General features: G+C 34.0%; 2 protein-coding genes across 2 annotated transcripts in view; one reads left to right on the top strand and one right to left on the bottom strand.

The window, feature by feature from the left end:
* The first annotated feature begins 963 nt into the window (after positions 1-963).
* LOC113395556 (sarcoplasmic calcium-binding protein) lies at positions 964-13,298 on the top strand. Its single transcript, XM_026633164.2, has 6 exons — positions 964-1,141; positions 11,165-11,374; positions 11,757-11,918; positions 12,184-12,324; positions 12,737-12,856; positions 13,065-13,298. The coding sequence occupies exons 1-6, from the start codon at positions 1,040-1,042 to the stop codon at positions 13,173-13,175; spliced, it is 846 nt and encodes a 281-aa protein (XP_026488949.2). The 5' UTR covers positions 964-1,039; the 3' UTR covers positions 13,176-13,298.
* Positions 13,299-15,298: 2,000 nt separating this feature from the next.
* Positions 15,299-20,767, bottom strand: part of LOC113395557 (nuclear pore complex protein Nup88) — a 99,756-nt gene continuing 94,287 nt past the window's right edge. The window contains exons 9-14 of the mRNA XM_064218367.1: positions 20,433-20,546; positions 19,821-19,958; positions 19,657-19,745; positions 19,428-19,581; positions 15,854-15,942; positions 15,299-15,401 (exon numbers count right to left, since the gene is read on the bottom strand). Coding sequence (XP_064074437.1) covers positions 15,335-15,401; positions 15,854-15,942; positions 19,428-19,581; positions 19,657-19,745; positions 19,821-19,958; positions 20,433-20,546 — 651 coding nt within the window. The 3' untranslated portion in view covers positions 15,299-15,334. The remainder of the gene's footprint in view (positions 15,402-15,853; positions 15,943-19,427; positions 19,582-19,656; positions 19,746-19,820; positions 19,959-20,432; positions 20,547-20,767) is intronic.

Raw genomic sequence — 20,767 nt, 5'->3', positions numbered from 1 at the left:
AAGCAGTATTCTGGCGACCTCCACTCCCCTCAAAAAAGTTTTTAAATAACCTTCTGGGGCGCCTTACATTGGTGGTGCCTAGGTGTTTTGTACCCCCTGGAGTAAGACGTACCTGTGCCAAAGGACAACGTTTAACAAATTGATTAATGAAATACTTATAGCTATATTTTTACATCAGTTGACAACAGTAAGATCTTTGGCATGGAAATGATTTTGTTGAAAAAAAAATTAATAACTCTGACATAATGCGAAGAAGAATGTAATTATTTTAGACTTCATTAGTTTTTATTGAAGACTACGTGTGCAAAATCATGTTAACTTTAATAATTTCTTATAAAATAAATAAGGAAAATCTATAAATAAAATGAATATTAATTATCATTAAAACAATATTGTGTCTTAATTGTTTTATCTAGATACAATATTGGCAGCCGTTAACCCAAATCACAATTCCATTTCTATCGTTTACGATGCCTACGTGTAAGGTTTAGCGTAGTCAAATACCTTGTACTTAGGTTCATGACAAAAGTAAATACCACTATCGAAAATAGCGCCCTCGAATTATTATCGTTTCTAAAATGAAAAAAAATATGTGATAATCAATTTCTTTTTTAATTACCTTATACTTAAGGACCAGAATTGCTTGAAATACAGTTTTAAGCACGACGCCGGTAAACAAAAACAAACGTATTTATTATACGACAGATACGTTTACTAACGTTTACGAAGACCGCATGTTTTATTTTGCAGATATTATTCACCCGAAAAAGTCCCTTAGTTCATCACTTTAAGGGCTATTATAGTTAATTTTTTTCTATATTTGATTGTATCATTAATCACTTTCGTACCGGTCGAGAGCAAGCTCGCCCCACTCCTACGTCAGCTACCAATAAAACCGAACACATTCGAATTTCAAATCAAACATAGTTGCGTGAGCTTCGACAACGGTGTTCTTTATGATTGTTTAAAATCCACTTTTTAAAAAAAGTTCTAAATATTATTTACATTAGATGTCAGTGGTGATTGTTAACGTGACAAAATGGCGTTGTCTCTAATGAGACTTGGATTTCGTTCGGTTGCATCGAAACTAGAAAGATCAGCGGCTATTCTTTCAAATACCAGTGTCCAGAATCAGATGAAAGTAAGTTTAACACTGATCTTTTAAAAGATATGTTACTAATTATAAATAAAATATATAAAATAAAGAACGTATTTGCAGTTAGTTAGATACTTGGAATACTTTATCAGTTTTAAAACGGACATCATAATCTCTAAAAAAAATGTCATCCCCCGCATTCTCAAGCACGCTCCCGTGCGTTTGAAAATAAAAGTAAATCATTGGACTAACTTACTAGCTTTATGTTGTAGTATCTTCACATTCCTTGAGGATATTATTATTCCTTTTCTTACAAAGGAATTAGACTGGTTATTAAAAATAATGAAGGCGTATTGACGTGAAATTAGTTGAGTTTAATTTGTATAGTTTTAATTGAAGTTATATAGGTAATAATTTTAATAATATTTTATGGGTAAAATGACAATTAAAAATTGTTAAAAACAATAATTAAAACCAAACTTAACAAACGGCAATACAATCAAGTATTTCTTAAAGTTTCTTGTAAATTACGTGTTGATTGTTACATAAAAATAAAAATAATACTTTATTTTTATGTAACAATTTTAAATAGAAAAACTTAATAAGAGAAACACAGCAGATATTGCAGGTACAAAAAATATTTGAACAAAAACGTGTATCTGTATATTTTTTCTGTAGATACACAAAAAACTTTAAAAATCCGGGCTAAGCATACAATACATTACATAATATACTAGAGACGCGTCCGGCTTCACACGGCTTTGCAGTTTATTAATAAAGAAAATTATATGGTACTTAACATAATGGTATGTAGTTGTCGCCCGCGGCTTCGGTCGCGTTTTAGAGGTCGGTCCTCAGGTGTTAGGTATAAAATTAGCCAATGTCCTGCCTTGGGGTTCAAGTTTGCCCCATACCAAATTTCTTTAAGTTACCTATATTTAGTGGTTTGGGCAACAGACAGACAGACTTACTTTAGCATTTATAATATTAGTATATATAAATATAATTTATACGTATAGCGCTTAGGAGTAGTGTAGATTTCTATCAGTGAAAATATTTTCATACGTTTGGGAGTTCATCCTCTACATAAAATTTTATATAAATAAATAATCCCTCATTATAACATTAGTATTGATATACATATTAAAATAGTTCCGAAGTATTTTTTTTATCATAATAAAATAGAATAATATATATAACTAATTACCTATCTGTTCAAATTTTATTATAATACTTTTGACCTCTGATAAACTCTTATCATTCTCCCCTGATACATAATTTGTGTCAGTTTTGTTTATACCTTATGTCTTAGTTAATAAGGGTTATAGTTAAATGTAACAGTGAAGTTTTATTTGCCCTCAATTGTGTGGTAATTTTAATATGTCGTAGTTAATGGCACGGACCACTGGTTAAGGTGCTCGTTAGATTAAACATTTTTTTTTTTAATTTGAATGACCAAGTAAATGGGCCATCTGCCATGTGGTAATGTGGTTAAATATTTGTCTGTGGTAGCCGTAAAAGCAATACGCTTAACAGTTCAATGCGGAGACTTCAAAATATGTTTTTAATAACTTTTTTTTTGAGATATGTGATTATTTTCAGTGATAACTTGTTTTGTAACTTTTCATGCTTATATTATTGTACGTATATTGAGTCAGTGTATATTACAAGCACATCATTGACATAGTGTTTGGCAACGCTTTGATAATGTGACAGATGTCAATGAGTGTATTGCCATTTGCCAGTCTATCAGTCGTATAAGAGATGAGTTATGCGTTTTCATTTCCAAATTTCATTGACTATGAGCAAAGTAGACTTATCATCTATTTTCTCCTATGTAAAAGTATTCTATGAGACAATATTCAAAACTCGCCACATGTTAAGAATGTGAAATGTCAGAACGTGTTATAAAATGTATATGATACATGTATTATAATGGCGTATCGCCCGTAAGTCTGTTGTCAACTTTTCACGAGTGAGATACGAAGCGAATTCTTACAGAAACGCACAAGTTCTTATTTCATTCTAAGCGAGTTGAGTCGCTGATGAAACGAACTTATAATAATATTAAATATCTTTAACACAGGAAGTAATTGATATAAAAATCGACCTTGGTTTGATCTCGATTAATAACAAACGATTTGAAACAATTCATCGGCACGGCCTACGTGATATTTGTACGGTGTTAACAATAAAGTGTAACCTTAGTAAGGCTTTATAGCTTCGGGAGCACCAACAGTTTCGTAACCGTTTTTGTTTGTTATTATTAAACTAAGCTCTGCTCTGAATATGCTTAATAAATGTGACGTTAGCAAGTATAAAAATGATTGCGTTTATTTCATTATGGGAAGTCATTTAATAATGCTTATTAATTTCTTAAAGCCTTCGAAAATAAATTATAATTCTTTATGTAATAGATGTAAGTAACCGGATGAGCAAATGTCTTCTCTCAACTCGAGGAAAAAGTTTACAGTTTGCGATAGTACTGTTATGAGCTTCGACTTCAATTCTCAGAACTAGCCTTTACTTTAACGTCAATTTAGTTTTTTAAGTTAATGAGAAAAAAAGTCTTACAAAGATAGCAATATATTCAGGCCTCTCAAATTTCTAAATAACGTGTACAACTGGATCGACAACAATGCTTAAGTAATTACGTGTTCAGGTAGCCGGTAGCTAGTGTGAACACGATTCTTCTAAAAAAACACGGGCGGCCCAGCCCTAAAATGTATGCTTTTATTTCCTTTGAGTGCGGCTTTTTGTTGAAGCTACTTCGATTGGTATATTTTTTAAAATAATCATTTATAATAGGAACGACGACCTAATAGGCCTTCTTAAGCTATATCACTGATGCCGTCAATGCGATTCAATTAAGATAATTTGGATTAAGAAGGTATATAATATGTATAAATATAACTTATTAAATAGAATTTAACCAAATCAGCAATACATAGCTTAAGCATATAGAAAATTACTATGAATTAAAAGATAGTTTGTAATAAAATCAATTTAAAATGTTTGTAAATTCAATATCGATTATATCGATAGTAAAAAAGTTGGCGAAGTTTAAGTACCATCTGAAGCGATCGCGTCCTGCGTCTCTTAAAAATATATTCTCGCTTCTAGAATTTTATGATGGTCCATATACTGTCTTATAAATTAATATTGGTTGGTTAGTCTAGTGGTTAATTTCTATAGCAGGTCACAATGCAAATTAACTACTAGTTGTTAAGAAATTCTCAATAGCTTTCTTAACAGTTGGCAGCGTAGGTTCAGCGTTCTATCACCCACTCTGTTTCTTCTGCATATCAATGACTTGTTGCAAGTCAGTAACATTCACTGCTATGCGGACGACAGCACCGTGGACACCTCATACACCGGCCGTGCTAATATTTCTCCGGAAAACGTTGAAGAAAATCGGAACAAACTTGTGTCTGAAATCGAGTCTTCGTTAAACAAAGTCTCGAACTGGGGCCAGCTAAACCTAGTCCATTTCAACCTCAAAAAGACGCAAGTTTGCGCGTTAACTGCTAAAAAAACACCATTTATCGTATCTTCACGATTTGAGAACATTCCGTTAGCCGCCACAGCTAGTATCGGAATACTTGGCGTCGATATTTCAAGCCTCGTTCAGTTCTGCGGTCAATTGGAAGGCAAAGCCAAATTGGCATCAAAAAAGCTTGATGTGCTCAGCAAGGCAAGACAGTATTTCACGTCGGCCCATCGTCTAAGACTATACAAGGCGCAAATTCGGCCTTACATGGAGTATTGCTCTCACCTCTGGGCGGGTGCTCCCCAGTACCAGCTCCTTCCATTTGACCGTATCCAACGTAGAGTGGCTGGAATTATCGTCGATCAAGCCCTTTCCGATCTGCTCGATCCTTTGGCTTTGCGTAGATATGTTGGATCGCTCTGCATCTTCTACAGAATTTTTCACGGGGAATGTTCCGATGAATTGTTCGGATTAATCCCGGCTGCTGAATTTCACCTTCGGACATCTCGTCAAAATTCCAAATATCACCCGCACCACCTAGATGTCCGAAAATCCACAACGGCGCGATTTTTAAGACATTTTCTGCCTCACACAATCACTCTGTGGAACCAGCTTTCGCCGGCGGTTATTCCGAACCGATACGAATTGGGAACCTTCAAAAAAAGAGCGTACTCCTTCCTAAAAGGCCGGCGGCAACGCACCTGCAAGCCCTCCGGTGTTGCAGATGTCCATGGGCGGTTGTAGTCACTTTCTATCAGATGAGCCTCCTGCTCGTTTGCCACCTATAACATAAAAAAAAACATTGGCCCTGTAAGAAATATTAACCACTTCTTACATCACCAATTTGCTACTAACCTGAGTATGCCAAGAAGAAGGTGTTTGTTGCTTGTGCCTGTACACACAACACATAACAATATTAAGTATAGTTTGGCGGTAGAATATGTGATAGTTTGTATAACCTATTCTAATGGAAGTAGGAAAAAAGATAAGCAAACGAAGATCCAGCGAAGATCTGCTGATGTTCAGTAAAAATATAAAATAACGCCAAAATTTATAAAAATAAAAAGTAAAAAAAGGCACGGACAACTGTGAGCCCGTGGATGTTGTAAATTAAATAATATAAAGTAACCAAAACGTAGTTTAACTTTATTAAGAAGTAAGTTCAATGACCCTTCGTTATGGCGGACGCATGCGTGCCCGCATGTTGCGCAAATTCGAACAATAGACAAAACCATTGTAGATCTTAAAATGCCGGTTAATATATTAAGATGATTTAGAAAGTCTATTGAAACGAGTTTTACAATTTTACATGACATCTACCCACAGCAATGATCTTACCTCTAATAATATTCAAATAGTGCAAGAACTTATTATTGTATTCTGCTTTGAATTGCGTTCAGTGAGCCAGTGTAATGACAGGCACAAGTGACATAAGTAACATTTTAGGTACCGAGGTTGATCACTTTGAGGATTTAAATAATGGTTAATGTATACTCTAAGGGCAGTGGCGACCACATACTTTCATGCGAGTCGTGACCAATTTGGCCGCCTACCTAATAAATTAAAAAACATCGAAACACAATTTTTATAACATCTGTTTTATTCAAATAATCACAGAAGTGACATATTAAACCGTTTATTAAACTAAATTAAAAATTCAATAAACATTTATTTAAGACGTTATATTAATATTGGAACCTTGGAACTAATTTGCAAATCGTTTACTTTGAGGTCGAATCGATATAGATTTTGATTGCCGTTAGTATGTCTGTCTTTAATAAAAAGATACACGATTAAGGTCATATATGCATCTGCATAATTGAGTTTAAAGATTTACAAATCTCATTTGAATCTTTATTTAACCTTCGCAAGACATCTGAGGGTTGACAAGAATACATACGTATAATACATCCCCAAAAAGGACTGTTCTCTATTGTGTGATATCCAATCTAGTACAAACCACACCTGCAAATAAATGCGATTCGGGCAACTTTTATACTAATTAGGTCGCTGGTGTAGTTTTAGGCAAACTAGATCTAGCCCAGCGGAATAAACATGTAAACTTTTATCGAATCGTAATAACATGGTCACACTATGCAAGGGTTTTTTGAATGGACGCTCCATTTGTTAATTCTTTTTGTAATTTAATTATGTATATTTTTGGGTAGCTGTTTTCTTTCTTCAAATATTTTTGATATTATTTTTTTACGTTAAATGTTTTATTTTTATTTTTAATGCAAATAGCTGTGGATTAAAATTATTATTGCCACATCAAATAATATTAGTCTCGTTTCGTATACAGTAACAACGGATAATTAGTAAAGTTATGTCATATTTAATGACAATAATTATAATATATGTCATAACTTAGGCGGGCTTTGAAGTAAGTAAATATTGAAGTTGACATAGTTGCGTTTACCGTCTATGATAAAAAGGTCGTTGACCGTCTTATGCAAGTGTCGTGCGTACACGCAAGAAACTTCATTTAGTACAGTCGACCACATACTTAAGTTCGGTTAAATTTCATTCCGTTTCAGGTTCCCCAATTATAGATAGTTAAAAATGTTTTTTTAGTAGATATATATCCGCAAAATTCGTATAATCGAGATATTTCGATATTAAATCCATGAAATTCAATGACATGACAGTTCAACGGGAGGCCATGCTTGACGTTTACGGGTGCGTTCAGAAAGTGTGTTCCAAAAAATAATTTCGTGCAAGGGTACAGTAGTTAGTATATTTGTTTAATTTTATTTATTTTACCAGAGCGAAGCAAGGTTTTCATCTAGTAAATATAATAATATCTTTATAAATAACAGAAAAGCAGACAGGCAAACGATGCAGACAAAAATATCAGGATTACAATTGGTTGCCACGGTTACGTCTGGTTGCTGGTGGTCTTCAGAAATAAAAGTCATTGATTAAAATTAGTCAATGCGTCACAAGTTATGGGATTTTATAGTTTATAGTTCTTGCGCTTGGAGTAACACTGGCTATCATTTACTATTTAAACGAAAATGCAACAACACTTAACATTGGGCGTTATATCGATTTGCGTAGTTCTAAAGATTTAACATTCTTAAGCGTTTTGTGACTTCTTAAATTCATAACGACTAAGAACATCTATAGATATGGTACACGTTGACGAAAGATACCATTTGTGCAGGAAAAGGGCAATCACTATCGGTTGGTTTCTAATGGCGTCAGCAATGAGGGCTTTCTGTTAATGTATTACAGGAGCCGGAACAATTAGACTAATGATCACTTCACTTGTGATTGTAAACTTAGTAACGTTATCCACCCCGTCTTTTCTAGTCCCCATTAATACCAATCTATCCTTCTCATCTCCAACGATGTGTCTCTGTGTTAGAAAAGAGTAACTACTGAGATTCTTACCGGTCCTTCTCGGTTCCCAACCGGTGGTTGCGTATTTTTTTAAACATCTTTATTGTATACTGTCATTAATACATTATTGTCATTTTTTCTTTGACTAATAATATTTAACAGTACACCAGAAAGTTATGTTAGAGCAAGGTCTATGTCTGGGATGTGTAGTAATAATCAGTATATACTATAAATAGTAACTAAACAAAAATATGAAATCAAAAGTGATAAACATACACACGCTCCGAACGTCTAGCGGCGTGGTAATGGTCTCACTCAGCTATCATTATTTTTAAAGTGCCCATAACGTATTCCAAACGAATAAATCATAAAGATAAATATACCATACATCTACGTATTCAGTCATATTGTACACCACTAGCATTAACCGTTCTTGATTAGTATATTTTTGTATATAATACAAAATAATTTGTATATAATACAAAAATATTCCATTCAATTACTTATATCTACTTTGATTTTTCTTCCAAAGTTTCGATAACGACTTTGTCGACGTTCAAAACGCCATTTTTTCCCATATCCATAATGAATGTCAATTGTTTTGATTGATTAATTTATCAAACTCAACCGATCATATCACAATTATAATGATATATCAAATGTTATTAATTTGGCTTTTGTCCATTGGGGTTGGAAAAGCTATACATTTGCTGATTTGCAGGCAGTCGAAATTTCAGAAGTATAATTTTATTACTTTTTATGTGTGACTTGTGACTGTGAGGTCAATAAATACTGACTCCAGAGTTACTTATTGTCATCCTTGAAGGGGGCGTTATATGTCTTATTTAAAATCGTTCAGTTTATATTAACATATACATACATACATACATATATAAACGAAAACTATAAAATGTTAAAATATCCATGCAAAAAGTCAATTCGTTTCAAGCAAGTGTATATTTTCGCCAACATCAAATTAAGCAATTGAAAAAGCAATTGAATCAATTCGACGACCAGTCGTCGGAGAAAGGTTTTGGGTCAGACAAAATATAAATCATATTGGACTCAATTTGAAGCATATCATCAGGACATTGGATGAAATGGTTCAGTTGATTGAACTTTAGTAAGAGTTTTGGTAAGAGAACCAAAACTGACGGTGCAAAACCTGGTCATCATGTTTAAGACTAAGAGTCACATTGAAAAATGCGTCCCTGTTTATGTAAGGATTTTTGGTATTTATTCCATTACATTGGTTGGGTGGTATTTATGACACATGCTTTCGCGATGTTTACTTTCAACGCCGGACACAATACTACTTATTCTAGACACAAATGAAGCAAGCGTAAACACAGTATTTGTATGCAATTGATTCCGTAATATTTATTAAAGATTAACATGTTTTATCAATGGGCTATCTTTCTAATTGGGACTTCGAGATTGGATCATAAATACTTAACGTATGAATAACATTCTAAGTGAATTATTAATCGATATTTTTGCCTCGAGTTTTGATAGGCTCATTCGTTTATACCACGGAAAACTGCAAATCAATAGAATTGCAAACTATGTTATCAGTCGCATGTTACCAGACCTTTGCAAATATTTTGAAGAATTACATAATAGTGATTATGTTAGTAATTAAGCTATTCGTTATGCAAGAAGTATTGCGTAAATATGCCGGACCATATGTAAATCAGACGTTGAAAAACCCATTATAAAACCATGGTTAAAACCTGTTTCTTAAAAATATTATTTACTGCTGCCCATCTCGTATATACGTATAAAATATCTTGATATAACTTTCAATGGTTTTTAACCGGTTTATAGTTGTTACTTCGGTGGTAGTTTTTACTTTGACGTGTAATAATTTATAATATTAGTGTAGGTACTACACTTAATTTAACTAAACTGCATAGATTAATTTGATAGAAAGTTGTTGAGTACGGTCATTTCGTGTTCTCGAATCTTCTCGAACTCTTATTTATTAGTAAAATATTATTAAATAATCTCTTATTTAATTCATTTACAAAAACAATTTAATAAATTGTCCCCGATACAAAAAGAATGATTTTCTATGGATTCGGTGATAATTATTTAAAAATTAATACGATATATGTCTACAAACTACTACATACATACTAACAAGAAATCATATGTATACGAAATCGTTCATTTTATTTTTGTTTTTATTTTATTTGGGAAACATACAGTAAACAACACATACACTATATAACAATGAACCCGCGCACAAACCAATCAGGTTTCCACTAAAAACGAAATAATGTATAGCAGTAAACAAGCGATTCAGTGAATTATAAATATTAATTATCTAAATTCAAAAAAATGAAACACTAAAATAAAAAAAAAACAGGACAAATATATAAAACAATGACTAAATTGACAAATGCATACTAACTTTCTCTTTAAATGTATTGAGCGAACAAGAAAACATGTCTAAGTCACTAAACTTCCTCTTGTAATTCTTACAAGAGCGATAAATAAATTCATTCTGAGCATATTTTGTTTTAGTTAAGGGTAAATAAAATGAGGCATTATTGCGTGTCTTCAGTCTTGTGCGTCTAAAATAAATTTTGCTTAAAAGAAAAGGACTGTCATTTAAGTTATGTATTACTTTAAATAAGTTCATATTATGTTGTGTGTTAAATGAACTAAACAAAAAACACTTTATATTAAATGTTGTTTTTCTTAAGATAATTAGAAACTTGAAAGGCGCCAAAAGAATTGTGTTTAAGGTTATGTAAAAGTTACCATTTGTATTGTGGAATGTTCAACGTCCTTCGCGAATATATTATATACTTATATAAGCGATTGCTTGTCCGTTTTGTTTCAAGGTTGAGTAGGGAGGGCATTTACCTAGCCTCAGTAACAAACACTTGTACGAGGTCTCGATCAAAAGATGTGCGTTTTAAATTGCTCGAATGTTAATCTGTTCTGAAACGCGTGACGCGTTTTTTCTTTTATGTTAAGAAGGCAATGTGCAAATGCATCACTTGATGGTAGTAGTAGGTAGTCAATACCGCCCACAGACATCGGCAATACAGTAATATACGAATCCTTACACCGGTATTCATGGAAACAGATGTTTTGTCACTCGTGGCCGTAGATTTAATATTAGTGGTACCAGCCAATTCCCACACAGAGCCCTTTCAAGGAGAATATTTGTAAAGTTTGGCAGAAAAGTAAAAAATTAATTATTGATTATATTGTTACAGTTGATCCACTCGAAAGTAACGTGTAATGGTAATGTATGCTATTTGCAAGCTTTCCAAGATCAAAGAGATATCGACCTATCGGAGTACGCTGGGGCTCTGAGACGGAACTACAGCAAACACCACGGCAGGCCCGAAGAAAATAGGAGGAAAAAGGAATCCGACAGCGAAAGCGACTCAGACTGTGACACAGAATGCAAGGGATTCGATCGCGTGAGTTTTGATAATTTTAGAGATACATAGATGATCAATTATCTAAAAATAATTTCAATGTTTTATCTTAATGGGTTTGTTAGATAATGTGCCAATATTAGCTTGTTAATTAATATCGCTTTAATTTCTGTTGTTATTTTAGTACGCTTATATCTATGTCTAGTCCTATAACATATTAGTATTTGCCTTCTTGCACATATCAGCGCTCACATTACAAAAATCTGTCTGAATGTGCAAGATTTCCAAAATTTCTAAAAAAGTACCCAATATAATAGCAGTACTACCCATTCTTTTGTCCAAAAATTGGCAGAAAAAGCTGCCAACTCATGTCCATTAATCATCTTATAGGCTTTTAATTTAATTCATTATTTTCTTGCTCCAGTCGGAGTTCTGGCGGCGGAAAATGCGCACAGTACACAACATCCTCGACGTAGACAAGGATGGATTGATCTCATTTAATGACTTCTTGCTCTTCTCGGAGCGTTTTAAGTCCTTAGGACATCTAGACGAGCAGCAAGCGAAGGAATTTACTGCTATAATTAAGGTTTGGTATTTATTTTCTACAGAACTATGACTCTAAAGACTATGAGAATTTAGTTAGGCATTTGACAATGTTCATCTTAATTTGAAAAATTAAAAGTTTGAGAAATAACAATAATTTAATAATGATAAATTAATTCAAATCAAATTTGTAAAATATTTTTTAAATACTTATAATTTTAAAAAGTAAAAATTGTTTTGCATGGCAGGGGGTTACACAGGGTACTTCAATGGGGCCTTGATATTAAAATTGAATTATTTTTATGCAGTTAACGTGGGAAGAACAATGGGGTGCCATAGACCCCTACAACTTCGTAACAGTGGAGCAGTATCTAGAAGATATGCACCACGTGCTCAATGACAAGACTTTGAAGAAGAAGGCCCACCGATGGCTCCCTTATTTGTTTAAGGTAATTTTAGGAATTACTACCGAAATGAACTTTGCACACTGCAAGTTTCATTTGCGACTATCAGTTGTGACCGAAATCAGTTAGGCGGATACATTCATCTACGTATTCAATGCAATTTGCTAATTCACTTGTATTTCAGCTATATTTTAACTAACAGTTCTTGATAAATATATCTTTATTTATAATACAACACTATTTCACTTAACTACTTATATCCACTTTAATTTTACTTCCAAAGTTTCGATAACATTTTCGTCGACGTTCAAAACGCCATTGTATCGCAAATCCATAATGAATTTCATAGACTATTCAAGCTCGACCAATATTGCGTCAATTCGATTTAAAATGTTGTTTATTTGGCTTTAGCTAGAAACAGTACATAAACATCTTATCAGTGGTTCTTATGTTGCAGGCAGTTGACAAAGACAAGTCCGGGTTCATCTCCGTGAAGGAGTTCAAGTTGTTCTTCCGATGCCTCGGCCTCGACAACGAACACGCAGCCGTCGCCTTCGCCGTCATCGACGTCAACGGGGTACGTGATGTGGTGTTTGTATGGCCATCAGATAGTAAGGGGTCACCAGCGCCCGCATTCCTTGGAATTGCGAGAAAATACTATGACAATTTCTATGTGTGTCGGCACAACTTACTGTTAGGTCTATTTTCCAGTCTGCCTAACTATTTTAGAAAGAAAAAGATGAGCTAATCAACGTAGATTATAAATAATAATATATTTGTTACAGGATGGTAAATTGTCGCTGAAAGAATTCGTGAAACTCGGTAAGGATTTCTTCACCACAGAAGACGAATCGCGAGTGTCCAAGATGTTCTGGGGTCCACTTATCGATGTGTGATTTTATAAGACGCGAAAATCATATTGAAAAATTGCAACAGAAGTCGGCCAATTAGTAAATTAATCTGTGTCTGTTTTGCTTCGATTACTTAACCTAAAATAATTTAAGCAGCGTCGTTGCCTCTTCGCATCAAATGTTGATTTAATAAATCAAATAATGATCACTATTGTGGACAGTTGTAGTTTTTTCATCATAATATTTAGATTCCTAAACAAATTAGTCACCACATACGACAATGTTCGGTGATCTCATTTAGAGAATGCATTTATCTATGTTACTGTTATTAATTTTAAAAATAATCCAATATTTTTCTTGTCCCGGCTTGAATAAATATGACATCTGGTACTATAAATGTTTGTTTAGATTTTTGTGTCGGTAGAATGTCGGACTACAAAAGAACTAAAACAAACGAATAAATTTAAAAAATGAAATAAAAATTAATTAATGGCAATTTTCAATATGATTTTCTTAACAATAAAATTTTCGTGTCAATTAATATTAAGACGATGAACTGTTGTTTGTATTAGTTTATAGTTTAGCTTTAGATGGAATGACATGACTTAAAAATTAAATATATGTACCGATACGATTTTGGAAGACCGTTATAAATTTTTATAATTAGAAGTGAATAATCTGTTATGAAAAGATTGGAAAAAAATACTGAAATAATGGTAACATTGACATCCGTTTTAATAAAAAAAAAATCAATGTCTTATAGTCATTTTGTTAAAGCATTTAATCACACTGACTGAAGATTAAACTGACCCTCCTTTAAATTTATTTTTAAATATAGTGCTAATATTTCATTTAATGTAACATTTTGACAGTTGACTGTTGATAGTAAATATTGTCTTTGAGTGCGTTCCTGTTAAATAGCGTTAAACTTATTTGATTCATTGAATGTTTTAATAATGAAATTTGACCGATAATACTGCTAATGCAAGGTTGCAGGTTGAAGAAACACGAATGCAGTGTTAATTTAATTTTATCCTTCAACTACTAATGTATGTAAAGCAAGTTAACTATTTAATACATTATCCTACAGTTTTATACCTTATTTTTTATAAATATGGGCCTATTTTACAAGTGTAATTTAAATATTGACGTTAAAAACAATGTAAAAAAAAATCATAAAATAATTTTCAAAAGAATCTCAATAAAGGATTTTCGAATGTATTTGGAATTTTCATTTATATATATTTACTTTACAATAACTTATTTACATAAAAGCAGGTATAATATATAATTTGCTTTGAAAAATAATATTTAGATTGTACATTGTTCTTTTGTTTAATAAGTATTATCTGTTGTTTGTACAACTAGCGCCATGTCGTGAAGACGCATCAAAGCCAACATGTAAAACAAGAAAATGCTCGCTAAGCCGACACTTGACACAATATGAATTTTATTTGTTTAAATTAATCATAATCAAAAAAATTATGCAACAATTCTTTTTGAAGACGAGCCTAGAGACTATTATGCGTCACATTATCTTTAGAAGAAATATTTTATACTCGCTTTCCTGCAATCTGCGTGAAGGATTTCGTCAAATCGGAATTGTTCATTCGTTCATTTTATTTATTATTCTTATTGTATAAGTTGTGTTACAAATCGGTGTCCACTCGCACGCATCGTGTGTCCGGCAAAGGTCGCTACCACGAACATAACGAAATTAAAAATGATATGAATGACACAATCGTCAGCGTCTTAAAAATGTTCATTTTTTTAGTATATTTTGAATTAGTTCTGTTGAAATAGCTTATAAACACTTTAAATTTACTTTGATAGCTAAATTAAGCCTATACGCTAAAGATCTATTGAAAGGGGACGAAATAAAAATACGTTGCAATCTTTTACGCTTGTAATTAAAAATAAAGTTACAATATTTATTTTTTTAGCTTTAATCAAAACATCGAACAGACACTCCATTAATACTTCAAACGTAAGGACAATCTAATTTTACATTTATAATTAATAATAAAAAAACAACAAAAAATGAGTCGAATTATAATAAACTCATATAAAACCTTTAAAAAAAAAACTATTTTTATCCTATAAATCAAAATCGCGGACAAAAGGACGTGTGAAATTAAAGAAAATTAAAAGTAATGGTTTATTTTTCAATGACATGAAATGAATTAAAGAGCTGTGTCGGTGGTTTAGACAACTCCGAGTTGATCCTTCAGCAGCTTCGTTTCTTCGATGATTTTTGATATCTGAGTGGTTCTGTGGGATATTGAAATTTATTACTATACTATACCCCTCTCCCCTTCACGCGGGTACGATAAGGTTCTATACAAAAACGACACAATATTTAGATTAAAGAACAAACATGAAAAGAAAATTCTTGTGTTTCTGGCTCGGAAAGTTAAAATATTCGGCTTTTCCCTACTGATAATACGCATGTATTATACATATAATCCTTCGACGTTTGGCGGTAGAGTATATGTCACGTGAGTGGTACCTAACCAGACGTGCTTACCTTACCAAGCGGTTGGCTAAACTCCCTTGAAAATAGCCATCACACATAATTTATCGGACATGACTAGAGGTTGATTGTATAAAGATGGAAATTTTACACAAATAAGTCAAGCCTTTTTAAATAAATGACTTGGTTGAAGACAGGACCATTTAATTATAATGATGTTGAAATCGATCAAATATTAAAAGAATCTCACTGCTGTTGGAGTATCGAAGATATGGTATCGCTGTGAGACTTCCCCAAGACAGTGTCCTTCTGTTTATATTCCTCTTGGCATTTCTTCAGCTGAAAATATTAAGTTAGTGTAAAAATGAGGCAATCGTATTATTTTAATTTGATTATATTATATATATAATCAAATTTCGCAGACATTTTTAGCTTTGCCGTTTCATAGATTTAAGTCAATTGTAAAAAATACATCGGTAAAGAAGGCATATTATTCGATACAAGATTATATTGATGATAAAAAAGCGTGGAGTTAATGCTTGTTGACTTCCAGGCAGGAGACATAACATATGTTTTTTCGGGTAGGAGTGAAAAAATAAGCAACATCAATTTTGTATATCTCTTGCAAATTATTTCATATTTAATAGTTAATATTAACTTTAATTAATTGTGTTAATAAAATATGTACATGTGGTTAATGGCCAAACCCACCGAGAAGCTTATTCCTTTTAAAATTCACCTACTACTTCAAAACACAAGTTTCCGTGCCTTATAACTAGTCATTGAATTTTAATGACAATATGGAGTCCTTAAAAGAATCTCTTGCTGTGACGGCCAATATGTTTAATGACGGAATGAATGAATTCCAGCAAGACTTACACAGAACATCATCACCAGTGACTACAACCTCTCTTGCATCTGAATTCAACAATTTCAAGACATTCATTCTCACTGCTTTAAGTGGTCTACAAAGGCAGATTGAATTCCTTGCAAGGGAATTAGATCGCACAGAAATGCACAGACGTCGTAAGGTGGTCTTGTTTCATGGAGTTGCGGAAGATCGTTCAGAAGACATTACAGCTCGTGTTGCAGGTATTGTATAAAAAGTTGTCATCGCTTAGACAAGCCTTCTCAGAACAACCCTAGAGCTATTGTGGTAAAATTCTCCGATGCTACAACGAGGGACAAGATCTGGTTTGCTAAAACTAGACCCAAAGGTACGGGTTTAATTGAGTCTGAATTTCTGACTAAAAATCCCGGCATGCGGTATTCCTTGAGGCAAGAAAACGCTTTGGTATTGGTAAATGCTGGAGTCGAGACGGATGGGTACACATTATAGCTCCAGATGGTTCAAAACATCGCATCGAATGTTTAACGGATCTCGATTTGATTCCAACTTGCAAGTCTCCACCTCAAAATGTTCCAGTTCAAAAGAGTTGTGATAAAGTGTTGATACCTAAATCTAAGCGCGTAATGAAAACATAGGTCTAATTTTCATTCTAACTTTTCGTAAATATTTTTCTTTTTTACCCACTTATTTCTTGAAATTTTTATCACTATTATTGTTTACATTGCGAGTCATAGTTAAAAATATTTAGTATGACATTGACACTTTGACAGTTATTAAAACATAAGTATCGTAAATTACGCAATGGCTTCTTAGTTTTTGAGCAGGTTATTCCTGTTGATGTTCCTATTCCCTATTTTATTTTATTTTAAATATCAATGTTGTTGCCAGATTATGAGTGTTTTGTACATATGTTTTTATTCTTTAATTTTCTTATTGTGAATTCCAAAGCAGCCGGCGGGTGTGAGTTTTAATATTATCTTATTTTATTATTTTTACTATTAATTATTATTATTTTAATTATTTTTTTTGCATTTTGCGTATACTTTTTTTATTATATACATATATAATAATTATTATAATATTTATTTATTTATATATTTTTTTTACATTTTTTTTTGTTTATTCGATTTTGTTTTTTATATTTATATTTTTCCTAATTATACACTATGTCTTGCTTTAACGAAGACGCAGACAATACCTTTCTGTTTTTTTCTCCCTGCAGCACCATTTCTAATGCATTTAGCAGCAATGATAGTTTTTATAGTATTCCCTCGCTTAGTGAAACTCTTAATTCTAATTTCGCTGATATCATAAAAAAATTCAATGTAATTCATATTAACGCACAGAGTATTCCTGCACACTATCCTGATATGCTGTCTTCCTTTGATTGTAAAAATATTCACGCTATCCTTGTATCTGAGACATGGCTAAAGCCTTGTTTACCGTCGATCTCCTTCTCGCTCCCTGGCTTCAATCTAATTCGGAACGATCGTGTAGGCCGACAAGGTGGTGGTGTTGCAATATACCTTTGCACCCACATTCCTTTTTCTATTATTGACCTGTCGCCAACCCAAAGAACTGTAGGTCCTGAATACCTTTTTATCGAAGTTATTTTTGGCCATACCAAGCTTTTAATGGGAGGTTTTTAGCCCATGCCTCACAGTTGACTACTTTTTCTCATTTGAAAATTTTTTAGAGCAATATAAGCCTTTGTATAATCATACTCTAATTATGGGTGACTTTAATACCTGTCTTATAAAAGACGATCATCGTGCTTCACGTTTGAAATCTCTCGTGAATGGAGCTGATTTGCAAATTTTACCTTTGGATGCTACTCACACTTTTCCTAACTGCACTCCTTCTCTTCTTGATCTAATTATTGTCTCTTCCATTGACCATGTTATAAAATATGGTCAGTGCTCTGCTCTTGCTTTTTCTTATCACGATTTACTCTATCCTATAATTTACAACCACCTAAAGCCAAATCGAGAATTCTTCTGCAGCGTAAATTTTGTGGAATGGACTTGGAATTTTTACGCAATGAATCACGTAATATTATAATCGAGATATCGTCTCGAGGGTAAAATTAGACGCCACTTCAAGTCATCGTCATCATTATTAGTAGCGTCGGGAATAATTTTATAGTAAGAACAATTACTCGAAGAAGTATTAGCAATTCTCTAAATTGTTAAGGAGCCAATATTTACGTGATTACGTTGTCAATGATCCGGCACATTCACGCTCGAACGCAATAATTTATGTTGTTCATTGATTAATAAAATAAAGTGTTCTGGACCTTCGTTAAAAATGGGTGTTCCACAAGGTTCAATTTTGGGTCCTTTTCTATTTCTAGTATATATAAATGATGTTCCTATCTAGGTTAAAGATATTTGTGACATAGTGTTGTTTGCTGACGATGCTTCACTGATTTTTAAGGTCGACAGGAAGAAAATAACAATGACGACGTAAACAGTGCATTCCCACTGATACACGATAGTGATGGTCACAATGAATAATTTAATTTTGAATGTTCTAAAACAAAATGTATAGTTTTTACCATACCAAGTGTTAGAAAGCAAAATTATAATTTATTATTAAACGGCGGTTGTCTTGATGGCGCCATTGCGGAATAGCATTGCTAGTTCTTCTCGGTAGAATCTACATTTCGAACCAGTGGTGGTTACACTTATATATATTTGTAAAATAATGCTTGTCTGCTTGTAAAAGTCTACTCGAATAAAGTATATTTTGATATTGATGCAATAATCGACGCGTGGGAAGGGGTGGTGGGATAGGTCCGAGGTCACCGCTCGGTCTGAGTATGTTACGATCACTGCTCATGGGGAACTAGCCCTCGCTGGCGTTTTTTCTGAATCGATCGGAGAATCTACACATCGCCCGGTGACGCAGACGTCCACGGCGGTCGGGGTCGGCCACATGTGCCATAAATAAAAGATAATTGAACCGCAGCGACCTGCAGGTCCCGCTGGGCGGCGCGCTGCGCCAGCGCGTGCAGGCGCTGCGCGAGCGCGGCGGCGGCGCGCTGGTGCTGCAGCAGCTCGCCCACCGCGCGCCGCTCCTCCGCCGACACGCCGCCCGAGCGCAGCGCGCGCACCGTCGCCGAGCACCTGGGGGGGGGGGGGTATATACATGAGCAGCGGCCCCCACTACAGATGGAGGAGAATGCGAGCTCCTCCGCTCACCTATACTTCAGGTCCTCCTGATGTTTCTCGGCGAGATCACGTTTCTCTCTCAGTATCGCCGAGTTGAGTCTCAGGTTCTCGACCTCCTCCTGAAACGGAAGCCGGTGCTCGTTGCGATTATTTGACTCAATTTTTAGTAAGTGTCCGCGGAGTCCCCCACCGACCAGCAGGTCTCGCCGCCATTGCTGCTGCTGCTGCTGCAGCGCCCGCAGTGCGGTCAGCTTGCGCGCGATGACGTCGCTGGCGCGCCGCTGGCGCGACATGTACTCGCCGCGGAGCTTCACCGTCGACTGCGTCAGCAGCTGAGGGAGGGGGAGGGAGCGATTTTATACATGTTACAAATTTTGTATAATCATAAATCTATACAAACAAAAAATAATTATGAACTTATTATATGTATGTCGGCAATATACACAGACGTACACGATGTAATTTTGATAAAAACATTTTTATCGCCAATACTTTTGATTCTAAAGTACTTTTTTCGAACGACTACGCAAGCCCGTGACATTCCATGAATATGCAAACGCGTGGTGCCTCGCCGATTATGGTCAAGTCTTGAAGCATCGGCGAGGAAAACATTTTTGGAGTAAATTTAACCTGTCTCGGGGTTTTCAGGATTGACATTCATGAAAATAAATTATAAAAATACTACATGTAATATAGTGAGATGACAAAAACGCACGCTAGAAAATATCTTAAAAACCGTATCAATATTAAAAACGTCCAAATTTCTATTCAGGTCGTCTTACGTAGGAGGAACTGTTAAAATATACCTCCAAGCATTCCTTAGGACTGGGCTCTTCCTTCTTGTCCAACTTGAGTATCGGCTGGGAGACTTTTCTTTCCAAAACTTCTTGTATTATCGTCATGAAAGACAACTTTTGCCTCTGAAAATGTTTTTTTATTCATTAATATTAAAATATATCACGATATGTTTGAATGCTATTTAATTAATAAAGTCCAGTCACAAACTCAATACATTTCTATGATTGGAGTTGAATACAGTCGTAGGTACTCAGTCGAGAAATAATGTAGTTTCATGGTTTATATGTATCAAATCTCTTCAACAATGTTTGGGACATCTCAGTTTGTAAACTGGACGTCCCGT

The sequence above is a fragment of the Vanessa tameamea genome, chromosome 21 (assembly GCF_037043105.1).
Source record: "Vanessa tameamea isolate UH-Manoa-2023 chromosome 21, ilVanTame1 primary haplotype, whole genome shotgun sequence".
NCBI classification, from domain to species: domain Eukaryota; kingdom Metazoa; phylum Arthropoda; class Insecta; order Lepidoptera; family Nymphalidae; genus Vanessa; species Vanessa tameamea.
The sequence above is the reverse complement of the archived record's forward strand: the minus strand, read 5'-3'. Positions and strand labels throughout refer to the sequence as shown.

Coding starts and splice junctions, on each gene's coding strand:
- LOC113395556 (XM_026633164.2), top strand. CDS start 1,040: ATGGCGTTGTCTCTAATGAGACTTGGATTTCGTTCGGTTGCATCGAAA. Junction 11,375..11,756: donor AATGCAAGGGATTCGATCGC/GTGAGTTTTGAT, acceptor TTCTTGCTCCAG/TCGGAGTTCTGGCGGCGGAA. Junction 12,857..13,064: donor CCGTCATCGACGTCAACGGG/GTACGTGATGTG, acceptor TATTTGTTACAG/GATGGTAAATTGTCGCTGAA.